At 45.3% G+C, this 19,151-nt stretch overlaps 1 protein-coding gene across 1 annotated transcript in view; it reads left to right on the forward strand.

The window, feature by feature from the left end:
• The window catches only part of LAMP1 (lysosome associated membrane protein 1), a 32,049-nt gene extending 13,589 nt beyond the window's left edge, over positions 1 to 18,460 (forward strand). The window contains exons 3-9 of the mRNA XM_088458595.1: positions 634 to 853; positions 935 to 1,096; positions 3,742 to 3,941; positions 15,101 to 15,223; positions 15,412 to 15,478; positions 15,600 to 15,770; positions 17,513 to 18,460. Coding sequence (XP_088314721.1) covers positions 634 to 853; positions 935 to 1,096; positions 3,742 to 3,941; positions 15,101 to 15,223; positions 15,412 to 15,478; positions 15,600 to 15,770; positions 17,513 to 17,652 — 1,083 coding nt within the window. The 3' untranslated portion in view covers positions 17,653 to 18,460. The remainder of the gene's footprint in view (positions 1 to 633; positions 854 to 934; positions 1,097 to 3,741; positions 3,942 to 15,100; positions 15,224 to 15,411; positions 15,479 to 15,599; positions 15,771 to 17,512) is intronic.
• Positions 18,461 to 19,151: the final 691 nt, after the last annotated feature.

Genomic DNA, 19,151 nt, shown 5'->3' on the forward strand with positions numbered 1-19,151 from the left:
AGAATCCTGGGCAGCTATAGTCTCTGAACAGCTTCTGCAGGTGATCAAGTGCTTTCATAAACTTTTTTTATGAGGGAGAGCAGACAAATTTAATGAAAGTGGCACAGGACTTTTAGGGGGCGATTCAATTCTTATCGTGCGCTTTAACTAATGGGTGTACAACGGAGCAATTTAATTGTTGCTGCATTCAGGGCCTTATGCTGCAGGTAGCCACACTTCTGCTCACTGTGTCCTGAGGTGGTGAGCAGAAATGGACGAGAAGTCGACACTTTGGGCGCCCAAAGCAGTGCTTTTAGATGGGTTTAGTCGCTTTGCGTGGCTAAGCCTGTTGCTCCATTCGGGCCCCCATACCATGTGTGCATCCGACAGCAACAATTGAATTGCTTTATCTGGCGCCCGATAATAGAATTGAATTGCCCAATTAGCGTCCTCCATGCACAGCAGCAAAAAGTGGTGGTGATAATTGTATGTTTGTCTTTGGGGGAAAATGCAACCGGAAGTCAAGAGTGGTATCCAAAAAATTGTCAACGCCTATAAAATTAATTTTGGCTACAGTGAGTCACGCAACCTATAATCATAAGCTTTTGAAAAACACTGACACTTTTGTGTTTTAAAAGTGTGTTTATATTACAGGTTATAGCTCATTTTCCATTACCTGAAAATGCAATCACTGATCCACAAAGTACCTGTGGCAAAGAGAACACAACCGCACCACTTCTGGTCATCAAGTTTGGAAACGGCCACTTGCTAAGCATAAATTTCACCAAGTCTCAGAAACTGTATCAAGTTGATGAACTGGTGTTTACTTATAATCTTTCAGACAAAGCTATATTCCCTGACGCAGCTGAAAAAGGTGAGTTTCTCAAGATTGATCTCCTAAGTTGTCTTTTATAAGAATGCAAATTTATATACTTTTATTTTCTTTACTTTTCAGAAACAAAGGTAGTGTCCACAAAGAATACCGCAATATCTGCTGAAACCAACCATCTTTACAAGTGTTCAAATCCACACCTTGTCACAATGGGAAATGTAAATGTTACATTTTATAATGTTTCATTGGAAGCATATCTAAACAGCAAAACCTTCAGTTCAAACGGTATGAATATCCAATTCTCCTGAAACTTTGCAATCAGATAGCAAGCTCTCGTCTGATAGGGGAGAATTCAGTTGTGGCATATTGCTTCCATTACATACATCTTCCAGCATTGCAAGATTTCCTTCACCCCCATAGTAGTGTGAGGGGGAACTTGTGAGGTTGGCACTACCGTAATTACCCAATATGTGAGCAGCCAGGCATGGTCTACCACATTGAGAAATGTTGTTTAAGACTTTTCCATAATCCCGATCTCCCAACTGACCTCCAGAGTGTGTGGCGTTTGTATCCATATGGATGGCGATTCATCCAAAAGGGATATGGCTTGGGAAGGTTTCTCTCAAGGGCAGAATCTATTATGTACAGATAAATGTGTAAATGTTGGGAGGTATGCATAATCCAATTATCCCCTTCCCCCTTTCATGACCTTCCAATAGTTTGAAATCTGTCCTTGAATGTGTAGTGACACTGGAAAAAATAAAACATGGCAGAGCGCAGATAAAAAGGAAAACTGACAACACGTCATCAGTTTGCTCATAGCATGTCAGATATCAGACAAGCCAAGCCACTATCACATGGGATACAACATTTTTTTTCTAGTTTATGACCACACAGACACCAATCCATCATCTAGCTTTTTATTTTGTTATACCTGAAAAAAAAAAATGTATTGCTGAATTTTCAAGCCAAACTTGCCCTGAAGCAAGTGAAATGGCCAATGGCTGTATTTAATCTAAAGGAGAATATTCATTTTGTGTTATTTAACTCTTAAGTGCAAAACATTCTTGTTCCTAAAATTGCTCAAAGTAACCAATCCTTTATTGTGTTGCAGGGGAAGCGAAACTGTGTACATGTAAAGGGCAGAACACTATTGTGCCCCACAGTTCTAGTAACATTATTATCAACCCCTATTCTATTCTGTTTATCCGTATTCCAGGCTACCACCCATCAGCTATTGAGTCAGTGTGTGTAGTAGCTTCACTACTTCTCATTCCCTCCTCTGCAATTCATGTACTTTCATCTTTTGGGATTGGAGAGTTTTAAGGTGTATTCCCTCCAGAACACTGCAAAAATTCTTTAATCCTACATAATAGAAATTCAAAGGTATTAGTTGCATACATTTGCAAATATATGATTAAGCGCCGAGTCAGCGTCAAGGCTCCTCTATACCGGCTTCCCTAACATTAAGGGGTTCACGTCCGAGGCACAGGGCACCCCAAAAGAATCCAGCGAAGGACCATCCCCAGGACATCACACAAAATAATTAAAATTACATAAATAATAAACAGGTGATGAAAATATCCCTTTTTTTCTGTGGTTCAGTGTAAACTCTGCCCTTTAGAAGCACCTGTGCAGTATCATTAAGCTGATGTGAGCAACCACTATACTTTTTGATTTGCGGGTTTTAAGGTGTGCCAACGCAGTATGTTTATAATAGTTCAATAACGCCTTAGTTGTCCTGTTAAGTCTTTCAGTGTTTTAGTTATTTAAGTTGGTGGTTCTTCTTATTGTTTCTACAATGAGACCCTCCCACCAGAGTTCACCCAAAATGCAATCATCAGTTTCTGTATACAGCCATGGCCAAAAGTTTTCAGAATGACACAAGTATTGGTTTTCACAAAGTTTGCTGCTTCAGTGTTTTTAGAACTTTGTCAGATGTTACGGTACTTGTGTACTTACGGAGTCATTGCAGAGAGAACCCAAAGTGTCCTACACATTATTATTATTATTATTATTCATCATGGTAATGTCTAAATCCCCTTCACGGAGAGGACCCTGACTTAATCAGCCAGTGTCCAGCATCATTCCCAGTGTCCAGCATCATTCCCTACCATCCAAGTGGGCATAGAGGAGGAATATAACCTTGTGGTGAGTGTAGCGAACCAGCGAGGGGGCAACTTTTGGTACTTGTGTACATAAAGTACACAAGTACCATTTAAAACATTCATTGGGTTCTCTCTGCAATGAGTCCGTAAAGTACACAAGTACCGATGTTGCTATGGTATATTGAAGTAAAATTACAAGGATTTCATAACTGTCAAAGGCTTTTATTGACAATTACATCCCATCTTTTTCAAGACCTCTGCAATTCGCCCTGGCATGCTGTCAATCAACTTCTGGGCCACATACTGATCGATGGCCGCCCATTCTTGCCTAATCAATGCTTGGAGTTTGTCAGAATTTGTGGGCTTTTGTTTATCCTTCCGCTTCTTGAGGATTGACCACAAGTTCTCAATGGGATTAAAGTTTGGGGAGTTTCCTGGCCATGGACCTAAAATTTAGATGTGGTGTTCCCCGAGCCACTTAGTTATCACTTTCTCCTATCTCTGAACATGCCGAACCTGACGAGTGAATCAGGTTGAGGGGCATGTTCAGTAGACAGTCCAGGTCGGCAAGGACCCAGCGTACACTCGCATTGTTGGTCCTTGCCGGCTATCCATTACTCGACTGTTAACAATGCAACCAAAACCTCCTGGTTTTTGTCGGATTGTTAACAAATTCGGGTAATGTATAGGCCCCCTTAGATTCATACCAATAAGTGGCCAACCTAGGCTTTACATTGGAGTTCTTTTAAAAGCATTATAACACCATGATGTTTCAACTTCAGAATATATGCATGTTAATTTCATTTTTTAATTTCTTTATAGTTTCTTCATGCAAAGAGGATATTAATCCTACCTCTGGACCAACTATTCCACCCAGCACAGCTGTGCCGACCACTGTACCTGTAAACCCCCCAAAACCTGATATCGGGAATTATACAGTTAAAACAACAGCTGGGGTAGTTTGCATAATGGCCAGAATGGGTTTGCAGCTTAATATTACCTACATGAAAAAAGATGATAAGGTATGTGTTCTCTCGCAGTGTTTTCCAAAACATGCCTTGTTATGCCATTCAAAATTTGACTCTTGATTCTCTTTCTGATGCATTCTAATTAGCAGGCATTTCTAATTTGTCAGGTTATTTGATCAGCATACTTTATATGACCAGAAGCCATGTTAACCAGTATCTAATTTACATGATAACATAATGGAGGCCAGCATGAGTGATAAACTTGAAAAAGGAAGAATCCCTAATCTATGAATTAATATCACTTCTACTAACAGATCCTGTAGAATTTAGCAAAGCCTAAAGTTGTTTAAACTTTGTTAATAAAATGGACTTTTATCCTCTATAAACATCTTCAGTCATTGCTGCCTGGAAACTATTGCTGCCCCATTCATTGAAACAAGAGCTTCTCACTTCTGGGGGACACTAATGTTTTGTAGAGAGAGGATTTACTTTGAACCCAATACTTTGCTTTTAACTGTTCTACCGAATTAAACATGACAGCCATCCAATAGGTAACCTGTTTCATTTTTTCATTGTCAGACCTCCAAGCAATATGGTTCTGGGATGTGCGGAGGCCTTGGGAGCAGGTCACTCTCTGGTCAGGGACTCTGCTCTGCTTGGCTTACCACTCCAGCCATTTCTTTGGTTGAATCCAGTTAACCACAGCTGTAGTTCATAAATGTCAAATGTCTGCCTCCTTCTATTTAGTTCAAAACCAGGAATGAACTATATATCCTGTGATGTAGGTGCACTTGTGCACCCTGCAGTGCAGATAAATCCTACATGGTAACTGGTCTGTCATTGACAACCTTTTGTTTTTGCATTACGACCTAGAACTTGGCCACTAGATGTTTCCTACACAACATACAGAGCTCTATTAATGTTCTAGAACCATGTGAATGGAAAGCAATGTCGTAATTTTTTTCTGTGGAAACTACATTTACATTTATCACTGGGATTGCCAAAGAGGAAGGAGACCCGTATAGTCTCTCTGCACTTTCCTGCCCCTGTTGGTGCATGTTAATGTAAGGGACTTCTAATATAATACCCAAAATATGAACCAGTTGGCGATGAAGACCATTGTAGTGGCTTAATTAGAACTGCTGTCAATTGCTTTAACCATTCAGACTCGAGCATGGATATCCATAAAAAATCCCCCCCTAAATCACTATTTTATTTAAAAAGATCAATAACCTTTTCAAAGGGTCCATGTTCAGAGTAACCACTTTAGAACAGTTTCACAATTAATAAATTGTCATTAATCTGTAAACTTGCGGGAACAGCAAGTGTCCATATATACAGAGAAATAGCTACTCTTTACTGGGGTCCTAATGTTTGGTTGTATGCACTGTATAGGAGAGCTAATCCCTGAATTATGAGAATCCTCCACAGACTTGGCCTGGTGTCCTGACACGTATGGTTGCGAGCAGTGTATAGCGTGTCTGTGCTGCAGGATGTATGCGCTGATGATGCTGGTCTCCAAAGCAGTTCGTAAATTTTGAATGATTAAACTCTGTGTTGGTCTATGCTAAATATAATAGCCTGGTTGCAAAACACTGAGGATTTTGCAACAAACCATTTTCTACTTCAGGGTCCATAGGGTATCCACAGGATACCTTGGGGGTATAGGTGTGACGTCAGTCGCAGGGCACCAAAGAGTTAAGCTTTCAGCCTCCCAGGATGCACTAGGTCCCCCTCCTATACCCCGCCCCCGAGCCAAGGCACCTCAGTTTAGTTTGGTGCCCGGCCGGAGTCGGGTGCACCTGTTGGAGTGGGGGCTAGAAGAGCCCCTGAAGCTTATTCTTCATGCAGCTGTGGCTGCACAACTGGATGAACAGCATGGACAGTCAGTCCTGACGTCCATGCTGTCTTCCCTACACCCCGCCGGTACCAGAACGCCGGTACTGATCCGGGGATGCTGGTGGGCGTCTGGGGTCACAGCTAGCGGTGACCCCAGATGCTCCGGACCATGGCCGGATTCAAGGGGGACAGAGGTAAGCAGCGGGGTCCCGCGGTGGGTCCCCGCTGATCACATGGTCCTAAGTCCCCAGGCAGGGGGCTCCCTGGGGACTGGCTGCAGCGTGGAGCCAGGCGACCAACCTGCGCTTCCACTACCCCCTGGGACAGCGGACCGCAGCAGAGCGGTAGCGCTGCGGAGTCCCAGGGGTTAAATGCATGCCAGGGGAGCGCGCCTTCCCTGTCTCACAGCCGGCGCCTCCCCCGCTGCACACAGCCCTCTCTGCATGCTGCCGACTGGTCCTGTGGCAGCGCTCCTCCCCCAGGCCAGCCTCCTCTCTGCTCCTCGGCGGCCATCTTCTCCAGAACGCATGGTGAACGCTGCTGGAAGCGCTGGAAGGAAGCATCGTGGTCTGGGTCCCCCCGCATACCTCTCCTCCGCTGTGGTCAGGTCTGTGTATGCAGCGCTGTGTCCTACCAGGCCCTGTGTCTGTGTAGTTGAGTGATCAGCGCTGTTAGTGCAGGAATTGTTATTTTTCTGCATTGTATGTGACTGTGCTAGCGCTGCTGCCTGTAATCTTTTCTCTCTAAACTGTCAGCTTTATTACTGTCCTTGTTCTTTCTGCTAAAGCCCTTGCGGTGCGGTGCTGCAGGGTGGTCTCTCGCCTATTTAATACTTAATTGGTGAGAGAGGTCACATACGTGGTGCCATCATGTCTGAAAGTGATTTTCCCCTCCGGCTACAGTGTACCACGTGCAAAGTACCGTTAGCGGAGGGGGAGGGTAGCGCGGAGGGCCTTTGCTGGCAGTGTTTGTCCATGGCGCGGCCTATTACGGTTACCGCACCGGTACAGGAGCCGCCCTGGGCTTGTTTCGCTCAGGCGTTAACAGCTTTAGTGGGCCAGTTAGCTCCGCAGCCCGCGTTTACTCCGATGGGTTTGTCCCAGCAGTCTGTGGTGTCGTCACCCATGCAGGGGTTCCCACGACAATTGGTGGTACCCCACAGTCTCCCTATTTCCCCGCTCCCGGGTTCTCAGGAGCCAGCGTGGGTTAACTCCCTGACGAGTTCTGTACAGCACTTGTCGGATGTGTTGCAAGGGGAGTCTGTGATGCGGTCTCATAAAAGGCCGGTGGCGTCTCTGTCCGCTCCTTATGAGGATGACGAAGGGACGTCTGATGATGGGGAGATTCTAGATCCTTACGATCAGGAACCTCTCCATACTAAGGACGCTGATGCTAAGTCCAAAGTATATATTCCTGGACTTATTCGGGCGGTCCGCACAGCCTTGGTGATTGAGGACGAAGTTCCCCCAGCGGCTAAATCTAAGTATGCCTTTTTCAAAGATGTGAAGGGCGATGCCACAGTCTTTCCTCTTTCGGGTCAGTTGGTGGACCATTTAGAGGAGGCGTGGAAACAACCTGGCAAAAGATACCAGCCGCAGAGACGCCTGGCGGTGGCTTATCCGTTCGCGGATAATTATTTTGCGAAGTGGGAATCCCCTCCACAGGTGGATTCTCACGTGACCCGTCTTGTCCGTAGTGCCACATTGCCGATGCCATCCATGTCCTCCCTTAAGGATGCTACGGACCGCAAGGTAGAAATCTGCCTGAAGTCCGCTTATTCCCTTGCAGGGGGGGCAGCACGGCCGGCTATGGCCATTTGCTGGGTTGCCAGAGCGATGGAGCGCTGGGCGGATTCATTAGAGGCTTCTTTTGAATCCGACTGTCCGGCCGATCAGGCGGAGTTGATTGGCAATCTCCGTGATTCGGCCACCTACATCAACGAGGCGGCTCTAGACATTAGTACTCTGGTGTCTAGAATTTCTTCAGCAGCGGTAGCTGCTCGTCGCACCTTGTGGCTGCGATCCTGGAAGGCGGACGCAGATTCCAAGAAAGGTCTGGAAGCGTTGCCGTTTACCGGAGAAGTTCTCTTCGGTCCGGATCTGGATAAGATTGTGGCCACGCTGGCGGCAGCCAAATCTGCCTGTCTCCCGTCGGCCGCTGCTCCTTCTGGTTCGGGACCATCGTCCTTTCGGTCATCTAGGGCCCAGGGCAGGCCCAAACCACAGTCGTTTCCTCGACAGGCTGGCCCTAAGAAATCGGTCAAGCCCCGGAAGCAGGCATGGAGTACCAGACGTCCGGCCCCCAAGCCAGATGGCAAGCCTGCGGCCTGACGGTCCGGGCCTCCCTTTGGGGGATCCCAGGGTGGGAGGCCGCCTGCTACAGTTCGCCCAGTGTTGGTCGACTACTACGACAGACACTTGGGTTCTGGAGGTGGTTTCCCACGGATACGCCCTCTCCTTCCGGCACAGACCCCCGGCTCGCTTCTTCACCACGGGTCTCCCATCAGACCGGAACAAGGCTACGGAGCTGCGGAAGGTATTGCACACTATGCTCCAGGCTGGAGTTATAGTGGCGGTTCCATTCTCCCAGAGGGGCCAGGGTTTCTATTCAAATCTATTTTTGGTACAGAAACCCAATGGGTCATATCGTCCGATTCTCAACCTCAAAGCACTCAACAAGTCTTTGCGGGTCCCGAAGTTTCGGATGGAGACCCTACGGTCCATCATTCTGGCGCTGGAACCTGGGGACTACTTGGTGTCATTGGACATACAGGACGCTTACCTGCATGTCCCTATTCTTTGGCGCCATCAACAGTTCCTCAGGTTTGCAATCAGCAGCGACCACTTCCAGTTTCGGGCGTTACCTTTTGGCCTGGCAACAGCACCACGTGTTTTCACCAAGGTGATGGCGGTCATGGCGGCTTCTCTGCGGCTGCAGGGAGTCCGCATGTTGCCGTATTTGGACGACCTGTTATTGGTGGCAGGATCTCCAGAGCTCCTGTTACGCCACTTGGACCTGACCATTGCACTGCTGCAACGGCAAGGCTGGCTAATCAACTGGCAGAAGTCCACTCTAATCCCGTCTCGGAGGATTCTGCATCTTGGAGCCTTATTGGACTCGGGACAGCAAAGGATCTTCGTGACGGAGGACAAATCTCTGCTTTACAGTCAAGGGTGCGCAGTTGTCTGCACAGCCGCCGGGTGTCCTTACACTCGGCGATGAGGTTACTGGGCTCCATGGTGTCGGTGTTCGACATGGTGGAATACGCCCAGTTTCACTCCAGACCTCTGCAGCACCTGATCCTGTCCAAGTGGAACGGGCTGACTCAGTCTCTGAAGTCCCAGACGATTGTGCTCACCCAGGAGGTTCGCCTGTCCCTTACGTGGTGGTTACAGACGACCCACCTCAACAAGGGACGTCCGTTCTGGGTTCCAAATTGGGTCCTGTTGACAACGGACGCCAGTCTTCGGGGCTGGGGAGCAGTTTCGGGTCCACACTTGTTCCAGGGCAGGTGGACGCCGACAGAAGCGGAGCTTCCAATAAATATCTTGGAACTCCGTGCGGTCTTCAATGCTCTCCAGCAGGCACAGCGGTTTCTCCAGGGTCGCCCGGTGCAGGTCCAGTCGGACAACGCTACCACCGTGGCCTACATAAACAGGCAAGGAGGAACTCGCAGTCGGGCGGCTCTCGTAGAGGTCTCTCGGATCCTGGTTTGGGCGGAGCGCAATCTTCCGGCCATATCAGCGGTTTTCATCCCGGGAGTGCTCAATTGGGAGGCGGACTTTCTAAGTCGCCAGGACGTTCATCCGGGGGAATGGTCCCTGCACCCGGACGTTTTTCAACTACTGGTGGACAGGTGGGGTCTTCCAGAAATCGACCTCATGGCGTCCCGGCACAACAACAAGTTGCCGGTGTACGGGTCTCGCACAAGAGACGAAGGGGCGTCTCTGGTGGATGCTCTGTCCGTCCGGTGGACGTTCCGGTTCGCATACCTGTTCCCTCCGGTCTCCCTTCTTCCACGGGTAATCCGGAAATTCAAACAGGAAGGAGGGACGCTCCTGTTGATAGCTCCCGCGTGGCCCAGACGGCACTGGTTCTCAGACCTTCAGGGTCTGTCCGTGGACATTCCTCTGCGGTTGCCGCTACGACCGGACCTTCTGTCTCAGGGTCCTTGCCTTCACCCGGACCTAACTCGGCTGTCTTTGACGGCGTGGCTGTTGAGACGGCCATGCTGAGGTCCCGGGGGTTTTCCAGCTCTGTGGTGCGTACCATGTTACGAGCTCGGAAACCGTCTTCCGCGAGGATATACCATCGCGTGTGGCATACGTTCTTCCAGTGGTGTCGACCGAGAGGTTATGCACCGCGGGAGTTTCGTCTGTCTCGGATTCTCGCCTTCCTGCAAGCGGGACTAGATCATGGGCTTCGCCTTGCTTCTTTGAAGGTACAGGTTTCGGCCCTATCTGTCTGGTTTCACCGTAGGATTGCTACAATCCCGGATGTGCGCACCTTTATGCAGGGTGTTCTCCGCATTCAGCCGCCCTTTGTTCCACCTGTGGCGCCTTGGGATTTGGCTGTGGTCCTGAGGGCTCTCCAAGGACCGCCGTTTGAACCACTGGGCTCAGTGGATCTTAAATGGCTAACAGCTAAGACTGTTTTCCTTCTGGCCATTGCTTCGGCCAGACGTGTTTCTGAGTTAGGGGCTCTTTCTTGTAGACCCCCTTTCTTGGTTTTTTATGGGAACAGGGCAGTGCTCCGCACTCGGCCCGAGTTTCTTCCCAAAGTTGTTTCCCAGTTTCATATTAACGAGGAAATAGTTGTTCCGGCCTTTAACTCACCGGGTCTTTCCGTGGGTGAGGCCTCTTTGGATGTTGTGCGGGCCTTAAGGACTTATGTTGACCGCACTTCTTCGTTTAGGAAGTCGGACGCTTTGTTTGTCCTCTTTGGCTTCCGTAAAAAGGGTTGGCCTGCTTCAAAGCAAACTTTGGCAGCCTGGATCCGTATGGCTATTTCTGAAGCTTATCTTCATGAAGGCCTACCGGTCCCTCCTTCTCTGAAGGCTCATTCCACTAGGTCTGTGGGTCCTTCGTGGGCAGCTCGACGTGGTGCCTCGGCAGTTCAGATCTGCAAGGCTGCTACGTGGTCTTCTGTCCATACCTTCGTGAGGTATTACAGGTTTGACACCTTCGCCTCTCAGGATGCTTCCTTCGGGCGGCGGATTCTCCTTTCTGCACAGGAGCGTCCCCACCCTTAAAGGATACTGCTTTGGGACATCCCCAAGGTATCCTGTGGATACCCTATGGACCCTGAAGTAGAAAATATGAGATATGGTAAGAACTTACCCTTGTTATCTCTATTTCTACGAAGTCCATAGGGTTCCACAGGACTCCCGCCCTGTCGCACCTGTGCTGCAGATGGGCTTTGCTCTGGTCACCGGTTTTCCGTCTCCCTCTGGTGAGAATGTGATTCTTGTATGTGTCCAGATCTTTGTTCTCTCTCTTCCTTCTCCTCCTCCGGCCTATGGCTTGGTAACTAACTGAGGTGCCTTGGCTCGGGGGCGGGGTATAGGAGGGGGACCTAGTGCATCCTGGGAGGCTGAAAGCTTAACTCTTTGGTGCCCTGCGACTGACGTCACACCTATACCCCCAAGGTATCCTGTGGAACCCTATGGACTTCGTAGAAATAGAGATAACAAGGGTAAGTTCTTACCATATCTCATATTATTCAATCATTCATTCTCCTACCTGGACCATACAAACTGACAGAGACCCCAGTAAGGAGTGGATATTTCTACATATATGGACACTTGCCTGTTCACATAAGGTTACAGATTAATAATGAATGACCATATATTTTATTAATTTAAATCAAATATAGTGCTTTTGTCTACTTTTGAGCAATTACAGCAGAACGTTTGACTAATCAATGATGGTATGGTATATATCTTGGAAATGTGATGTGTATTTTATAATCATTTTACATGAAACTGACATCTAACTTTTATCTGATTCAAATTGTATATTTTATATAGCATTTACTCTTGAGTTTCTTGTGGTGTTAATATAATTTTCTTGTATTTAAACACATGCTGATTTTATTCAAAGAAAAATAAAAATCACGTTATTTATAGTTTTATGATAGAGTACACATTAGGTATCAATGTAAATGTTACAAGTGAAGTGGGGTTGCACAAGCTGTGAAACCATAGATGCACGCAGCTTTATTTTTACCACTTTTTTCAGTTTTATTTTCTATTGGTATAACAAACAAAAAACATTTACATTTATGCAGTTTGCTACCAAAAGAAAGTACACTTTGGATTTCCGCAAAACATTATTGGTGAGGGAACCGGTTGGATTTTTAATGTGTTTATGGATGGACAGCACTGTAGCTTTGTGAGCAAGGGCCCTCTTAACTATGTTATTACCCAGTTTTGTTTTATTACTGTTCTATTGCAGTTTTGTTTTCAATTGTAAAGGGCAATTTAATATGCTAGCGCTACAAAAGTGAATGTCTGTAAATGATTACTTATAGGAGGAATTTAATTAGGCTCTGGGCAAAGTTCCATGTTTCACGCCTAGAACTATTCAATAGATCAGAATTTTTTTTTTTCCCCTGTGCAGTAAACCATGGGTTAACACGCACAACCATAAATACTGCACAAAGGGCTGTAATCTATGGGTTTCCCAGCATGTTAAAATGCAGTCTGCATTTTAGCTCAGATTTTTTTCCTCTTAGCTCCTGAGTGTTGAAAAATTCACACACATGGTGATTACCACTCAAGGTTCCTGCACCTAATTGAATAGGGCAGCGTGTTCAATTAGCTTCGGAGTAAACGCTGCGCCTAATTGAATTGCCCTCCTCGATAGACAGGACTGTGATCATAGTGGCTAGCATTATTTCATTAAGGTAATGCGTTTAATTCCAGAAAAATGATCTTATGTGGAGTTTGTACGTTCTCTGTGTCTGTGAGGGTTTTTCTTGGTGCTCTGGCTTATTCCAATAACATACAGTGCTTGTAGATTAATTGGATTCTGACATAATTCGTGTGTGTGGGTGCTTGTATGTTAGGACATTTAGAGTGTAAGCTCCAATGGGGCAGGGACAGATATATATAAATGACAAATATCTGTACAGCAATAAACCTATAGTTTTGCATTCTTTTTGTACACTTTTTTTTTTAATTGCTGAATGTGCAGTGACTGCTCATTCTTCCCATACTTTGTAACTGGTAGTACAGGAATATTTACTGCTGATTAGAGCACTACTTGGTGTAGAATATTCAGCCAAGATCCTAGTAAAGAGCTAGTTAGTATCCTTTTGAAACCTTGGCTTATGGTGCATACACACGGTCAGATTTTTCCTTCAGATATGAACGATAACTATTTAAAAATCATTCAGTCGTTCATATCTGAAGGAAAATCGTTCATATCTGACATGCCTGAACGATGGACGATCAACGATGCGCGTTCCCGATGGTCAGATAACGATTTCTGACATCTGATGTGTTTGCAGTCAGACTTGGACGATTCCATTCATTTTAATGCAGTCAAAAATCGTTCAAATCGTTTAATCGTTCATCTGACAAATCTGACCGTGTGTATGCTCCATTACTTTGACAAAAGCAATGCATTCCTGGATTACAATTGTTTTTCATATTTTGTCATTGAACTGTACTAATAGCGTAGTTAGGGCTAATATGTTGTCTGATATATCTACATCCAGAGATGTGTGCCAAAATGAGTGATTCTTAACTGAGTGGCAGATTTTTTCTTTTTTTATGTCTATAAAGAAGCACATTATATCTCCGTACGTATATCAGAGATACACACATACAGTACAAGAGAAACAGGGAATCACAGTATGAGTACAGATTCATACAATAAAATGCCAAAAGTCATGGGATAGCAGTTTGTAAAGATAATGGTAAGTGGCGTCACCCTACTGTGACGTTTTCGATATGCTCAGACCTGCATCAGTTGTAATCTGACATCTCGTGAGTCAGTTTAAACGCTGTCTAGGCTAGTCATGGCAGGGCATCGTGAACTATCAGAGTTGGAATGGGGCATAATAGGGGGTGGCTGGTGGATGGGACATCCCTTTTCTGAAGTTGTACGGACATTCTATATTACGCTTTCTACGGTGTGTACCAGGAATACCTCATGGAATGCATTACCAACTGCCATGGACAGCATAGTGGTTGACCATGGGTGCTTAATGATCGTGACCAGCAATGTTGGCTAGAATTGTCTGTGGTAACAGACAAGGGATATTGGTTCAAATCTCATTCATATTCAATGCAGGAGGTACTAGACACCTATCCAGCAGGTCAGTTCAGTGTTCTTTTAGATTCCATGGGACATGGGAGCAGAGAAGACCCACCAGAGTGCCTATGTTAACACTACACTGGACACAGCGCCTCACCTGGGCTTGTGATGTCACTAATTGGACCCTGGAGACCTGGCAACATGTGACGTGCACTGACGAGTCATGGTTCCAGTTGTTGGATTCAGGTGTGACGCAGACCCCATGAGGCTATGGACCCCATTTGTCAAGGCACCTTGCAGGCTGGTGGTAGTTCCATAATGGTATGGGCTGTGTTCACGTGGCATGCGTTTGGTCTGCTGGCACATCTGAACACGTCCTTGACCAGTAACTGCTACGTTGCATTGCTTGATGACCATTTGCAGCCCTTAATGGACTTCATGTACCCCCATAACGATGGAATATTATATTCGGATGATGCACAGTGTCATCAGTCCCAAGTTGTCCAGAATTGGTTCGAGGAGCATTCTGGATAGTTCAGATGAATGGTGTGGCAACCGCAATTGTCTGACATGAGCCCAATTGAGCTTTTATGGAATGTGGTTGCACCCAAGATCCTGCACCTACAAATATTAGGTAGATGTGGGAAGCTATCCAGATGGCATGGGTCAATATCTCTCCAGAGGTCCTCAGTCCACTTGTGGAATCGATGCCACGTTGAGTTGCTGCACATCTCCGGAGGAGGTCTTACACAATCATTTATCCCATGACTATTGGCACTTCAATGTATGTAGAGTAAAATAAAAACAAGATCTCTAAGAAATGCATGGAGACTCAACATTCATGCTCTGCTCTCTGTAGTTCACAAGTCTGAATTTGCTAAACCTTCTCTACACTTCCTAGGAGAACCTCCACGGCCCTGCACAATGTCTGTCCCTGACGATAGACAATGGCTGTGACTTGGGTATAGCGAACACTGAATGTTGTAATCTCAGCACAGCCCGTCAGACTACATGTCTGCCACTGGCTTCTTTTATGTATTATTATTCGACTGGAAGATCACACATTTAAAAAAATTTTTTCTTCTTCTTTCTTTCCCCCCCCAATCCTAGGAAATAGCTTATGCATTCAATATTGATCCAACACAATTTAATGTCAGTGGGACGTGCACGAATAGTTCATCAGTTTTGATCCTAACCTCGAATACAGTTTACCTCTTGTTCAACTTCTCATTGGTAAGTGTAAAATGAAGTGGCAAATTGGGCAGCCATTGAAGATCTGTTTTCTAATAGCAGGAATGGAATTGCAGTTTTCTTGTACTTGTTTATGCATTTTGAAAATATGTACACTTCTTAAAATATACGAATTTTAGATATACTTTGGAAGCCAGTCCTTCCCTCCACCCTCTGTTCTTGTCTTTCAGAATACCAATGTAAGCAAGTTTTACCTTGGCCAGGTCATTGTAAACGCATCTCTTACCGATGCAAAAGGTACATTTTACTGGAATAATATATATTTGATAAATCTCGGGTGACATGAACTTTAAACTGTAGATATTTGTTTCCCCTTCTTGAGGAGTATAAGGTTAAATCACTTTTCTTATATTTGCAGATCCCAGGTTTATTTTGAATCATGGCAACCTATCTTACATGCAGACAACGACACATAAGTCATACAAATGCAACTCTAAGCAGCATCTTCAGATTGCCAGCAACTTTTCCATTGACACCTATAGCCTTCAAGTCCAGGCCTTCGATATAGATGGAGACAAATTTGGCCCTGGTAAGATACAAAAGTTTACTATGCGTTGCCTTAAATCGAGTTCTTTGTAATATCATTACATCATTTATTTTCTTTTAAATGAAAGCGTGTGGGGGAGTGATGGCTATAAATGTGTTTACAACCATAGGAGCTTGTCACCTTACACCATGGATTTTTATTCTATAGGAATTTCGTGTGTCTGATAAACATGGGACTCTCTAATATAAAATAACTCAAGTTTCTAAAGTGCAAACATTTTATAGTAAAACTGATTTTGTATTTGTATAATATGTGTATATAGTATACTCCCTTCTAAACACAATATTGGCACACAAAACAGCATTATTGCAGCTCCCTTGCATTCGAGGCATTCTGGGTTAAAATGTTTTCTTTGGTTAACTAGTACAGGGGAATACACATACTAGAACAGTGGTTCTCACTCTCTGTCCTCAGGACCCAACACAGGTCACGTTTTCCAGGTCACCCAGCAGGTGCACAGGAGTATTCATGACTCACTAACAAATTTTTAAATATCCGTAGGTGGAGCTGATTACACTTCTGATTCTGTGATTAGACCCGGAAAACATGTACATTCGGGTCCTAAGGACAGAGTTTGAGAACCTGTGTACTAGTATGAATTCCCCTCTTAACAGATTAAGGCTTGAGTGCTTATGTAGCTTGCCATTTGTCTGAACCCAATTAAAAAAAAAAATAAAAAAAATTATGGGCCGTATTCAATTAGAAGCGAAGAGCTGTTATCCGTGAAAAAGTTCCGCCAATCGGGGCTTTTCATGTGGTCGGAACTTATCTCGAAATTCAATTCCAGCCGGTTTTCGCCTACGTGGAAAGTCAATGCAATGTAATAGACCGAAAAAAGATTTGCCTAAGAATAGCAGGAGAAAAGTGCAACATTTTTATTTTGGGATGCTAATGTGAGGAAACCACTCAGAACCCTTGGGACAGTACCCCAAAGGACAACTGTCAAAAAATCCGGGGGGTAAACATAACACCCTAAAAAAGTACTTTCATTTTGGAGACTAAAAAGTACAAAGTGGGGAGACTAGCATAAAAACTAGCGAAATAGCCGCCTTAGGGGTTTGCATGGATGGGTCAGGTGTTTTTGGGATTGCAGGTGCAGGCAACAGGTGCGTTTTTCATGTTTTTTTTTTTTTTAAAAACTTCACTTTAGAGACATAAAAACATGCTAGCACCCATTTTCACATACCCCAAATTTGACTTGACTTATTTTCACCAAAAAATACTTCTTAAAGCCATTTTTCACCACTTTTACAAGGACGCTAATTACAAGAATTTACAACCACTTCAGTACCCCAAATAGTTTTATTAGGGCTATTGGAACACTGCTACATTGATCTCCAATGTTAGTGCATCTTTTTGGTGGGTTGAGACGGATTTCCCCTATTCTGACAGTACTTTACACCTGTTCTGCATTTGCCGCTTGCCGTTTTCCCCTGGTTTGTAATTGATTACAGCTAATAGTGGGGACGCGCACGATAAGTTTTCGCGACCAAAACACGAGATGTAGGCAAAGTCGGGGAGGCAAAACTTTCTCGCCGATGCGAAACTAATTGAATACCGCCCTATATTGGGCAAATGCACTTTCAATGTAATAAATAAATGTATTTACCGATCTGATGACTATTTTGCTGCTTTCCCCGCTTTTGGTGATGAGTATGTTTAGAAATGGCTGGTGATGACAATTATATTACATAATTTGTGTAATGACATTGTTTCTCTCCTAGCTGTGGAATGTTCAGAAGATCAGAATGGCATGCTAGTACCTATTGTAGTTGGCGCTTGTCTGGCTGGACTCGTTTTAATTGTGCTGATTGCTTATCTCATCGGAAGAAAGAGAAGTCATGCTGGATATCAAACAATATAACAGACATGGTTTTTATGTGCACATTTACCACTAGCTCAGCACAGAATTGCAGTGAGCCAATATTTTGGATTAGGAAAATGTATATGTGCGGGCATAATTTCATGCATTTTAAGATATTCTGCTGTCTTAATGTGACTTACCATTTAAAAGCATATATTGACTATGCACTGAGGATCTGTTCCTGAAATTATGAGTTTCAATTTCTTTTGCTTAGGGTTGGGCTATTTCTTATCGGAGTGGAAGAAACCAAGTGCTTTTACACAAGGCATTCTTACTTACCAATGCACTATTTTTGCATAGGTGTTCAGTAACTATCTTACTCTTCATGCTCAAAGGGAAAATGTTCTGTACTACAGTTACTAAGTATTGCAGATCATCCTGCACTTGTGATTAAAACCTGAAATTACTTACATCAATCTAAATGTAACAATGGTTTGTGGGGTTTTTTTTGCTTGGGTTACAGTGATGATAATTTTATCATTTAACTAGAAACAGAATTAAATGCTGTGCTCATGCAGGGCATTAACAATGCACTATTTCAATTATTATAAGTCTTGTTTGCTGTTATGGATGCTCTGCTTTTCCAGAGCTTGTTACTTTTCTAAAATGGTTGTTTTCCCCCCCCCCCCCCCCCCCTTTAGAATATATTGTCTTTAGTTTGAACTTACAGATTTGGATGATCTTTTTCTGCACGTGTACAGTATGGATATGTCTATGCGGGTTGCCTAGCTTGGTGCCTGATTGGGGTTGTACGTACAGTTGAAGAAATTTCTGCATTGTCTTAACAATAAAAGATTTGTTTTCTTTATGGTATTAGTCACTAGTACGTTTTTTTTTTATTCTGAGAACTAAATTGGTCAAATACAGTATTACATCCTTTCTACTTCAGGGTCCATAGGGGGTCCACAGGGTTGACCTTGGGGTTATAGCTGGAACAGGATCCATGGGCACCACACAGTTAAGCTTTTAGCTCCCAGGATGCACTTGGGTCCTCCTCTATACCCCGCCCCCGAGCCACAGGCACCTCAGTGTAAGCTGGTGCCCGGCCGGAGTCGGTCACCGCGCAGGGGGGCTGCAGGAGCAGCCCCCAGAAGCTTTTTATTTTAAGTTAGATTTTATTTATTTTAATCTTTTTACTACAGACGGCAGCGAAGGGCTGTCTGTACAGACGCCCACGCTGCCGCTCTGATCCCCGACTGGCGCCGCGACGCCAGTACTGATCTGGGGATCGCGGCGGGAGGGCAGAGTCCGTACTAGCCGGACTCTGTCTACCTCCCAGGACTGCTGCCTGAGTCGCCGGGGATTCAGGTAAGCCGCGCGTCGCTGGCTAGCGGCGGCGCGCGGAATGCCTTAAATGCAGTCCTTTAGCCTCCGGTCCTGGGGACAGACCGGAGGCTGCTGGCAGTGGCGGCGGGCCCCCCCATAACCCGTGGGACCACTAGACCACCAGGGATAAAGGGGCAAGCGGGAAGCCAGCATCCCTGGGGTTATGGCCAGCC

This window comes from Taudactylus pleione, unplaced genomic scaffold (assembly GCF_031769625.1).
Source record: "Taudactylus pleione unplaced genomic scaffold, aTauple2 ptg000041l, whole genome shotgun sequence".
In the NCBI taxonomy this organism is placed as follows: Eukaryota; Metazoa; Chordata; class Amphibia; order Anura; family Myobatrachidae; genus Taudactylus; species Taudactylus pleione.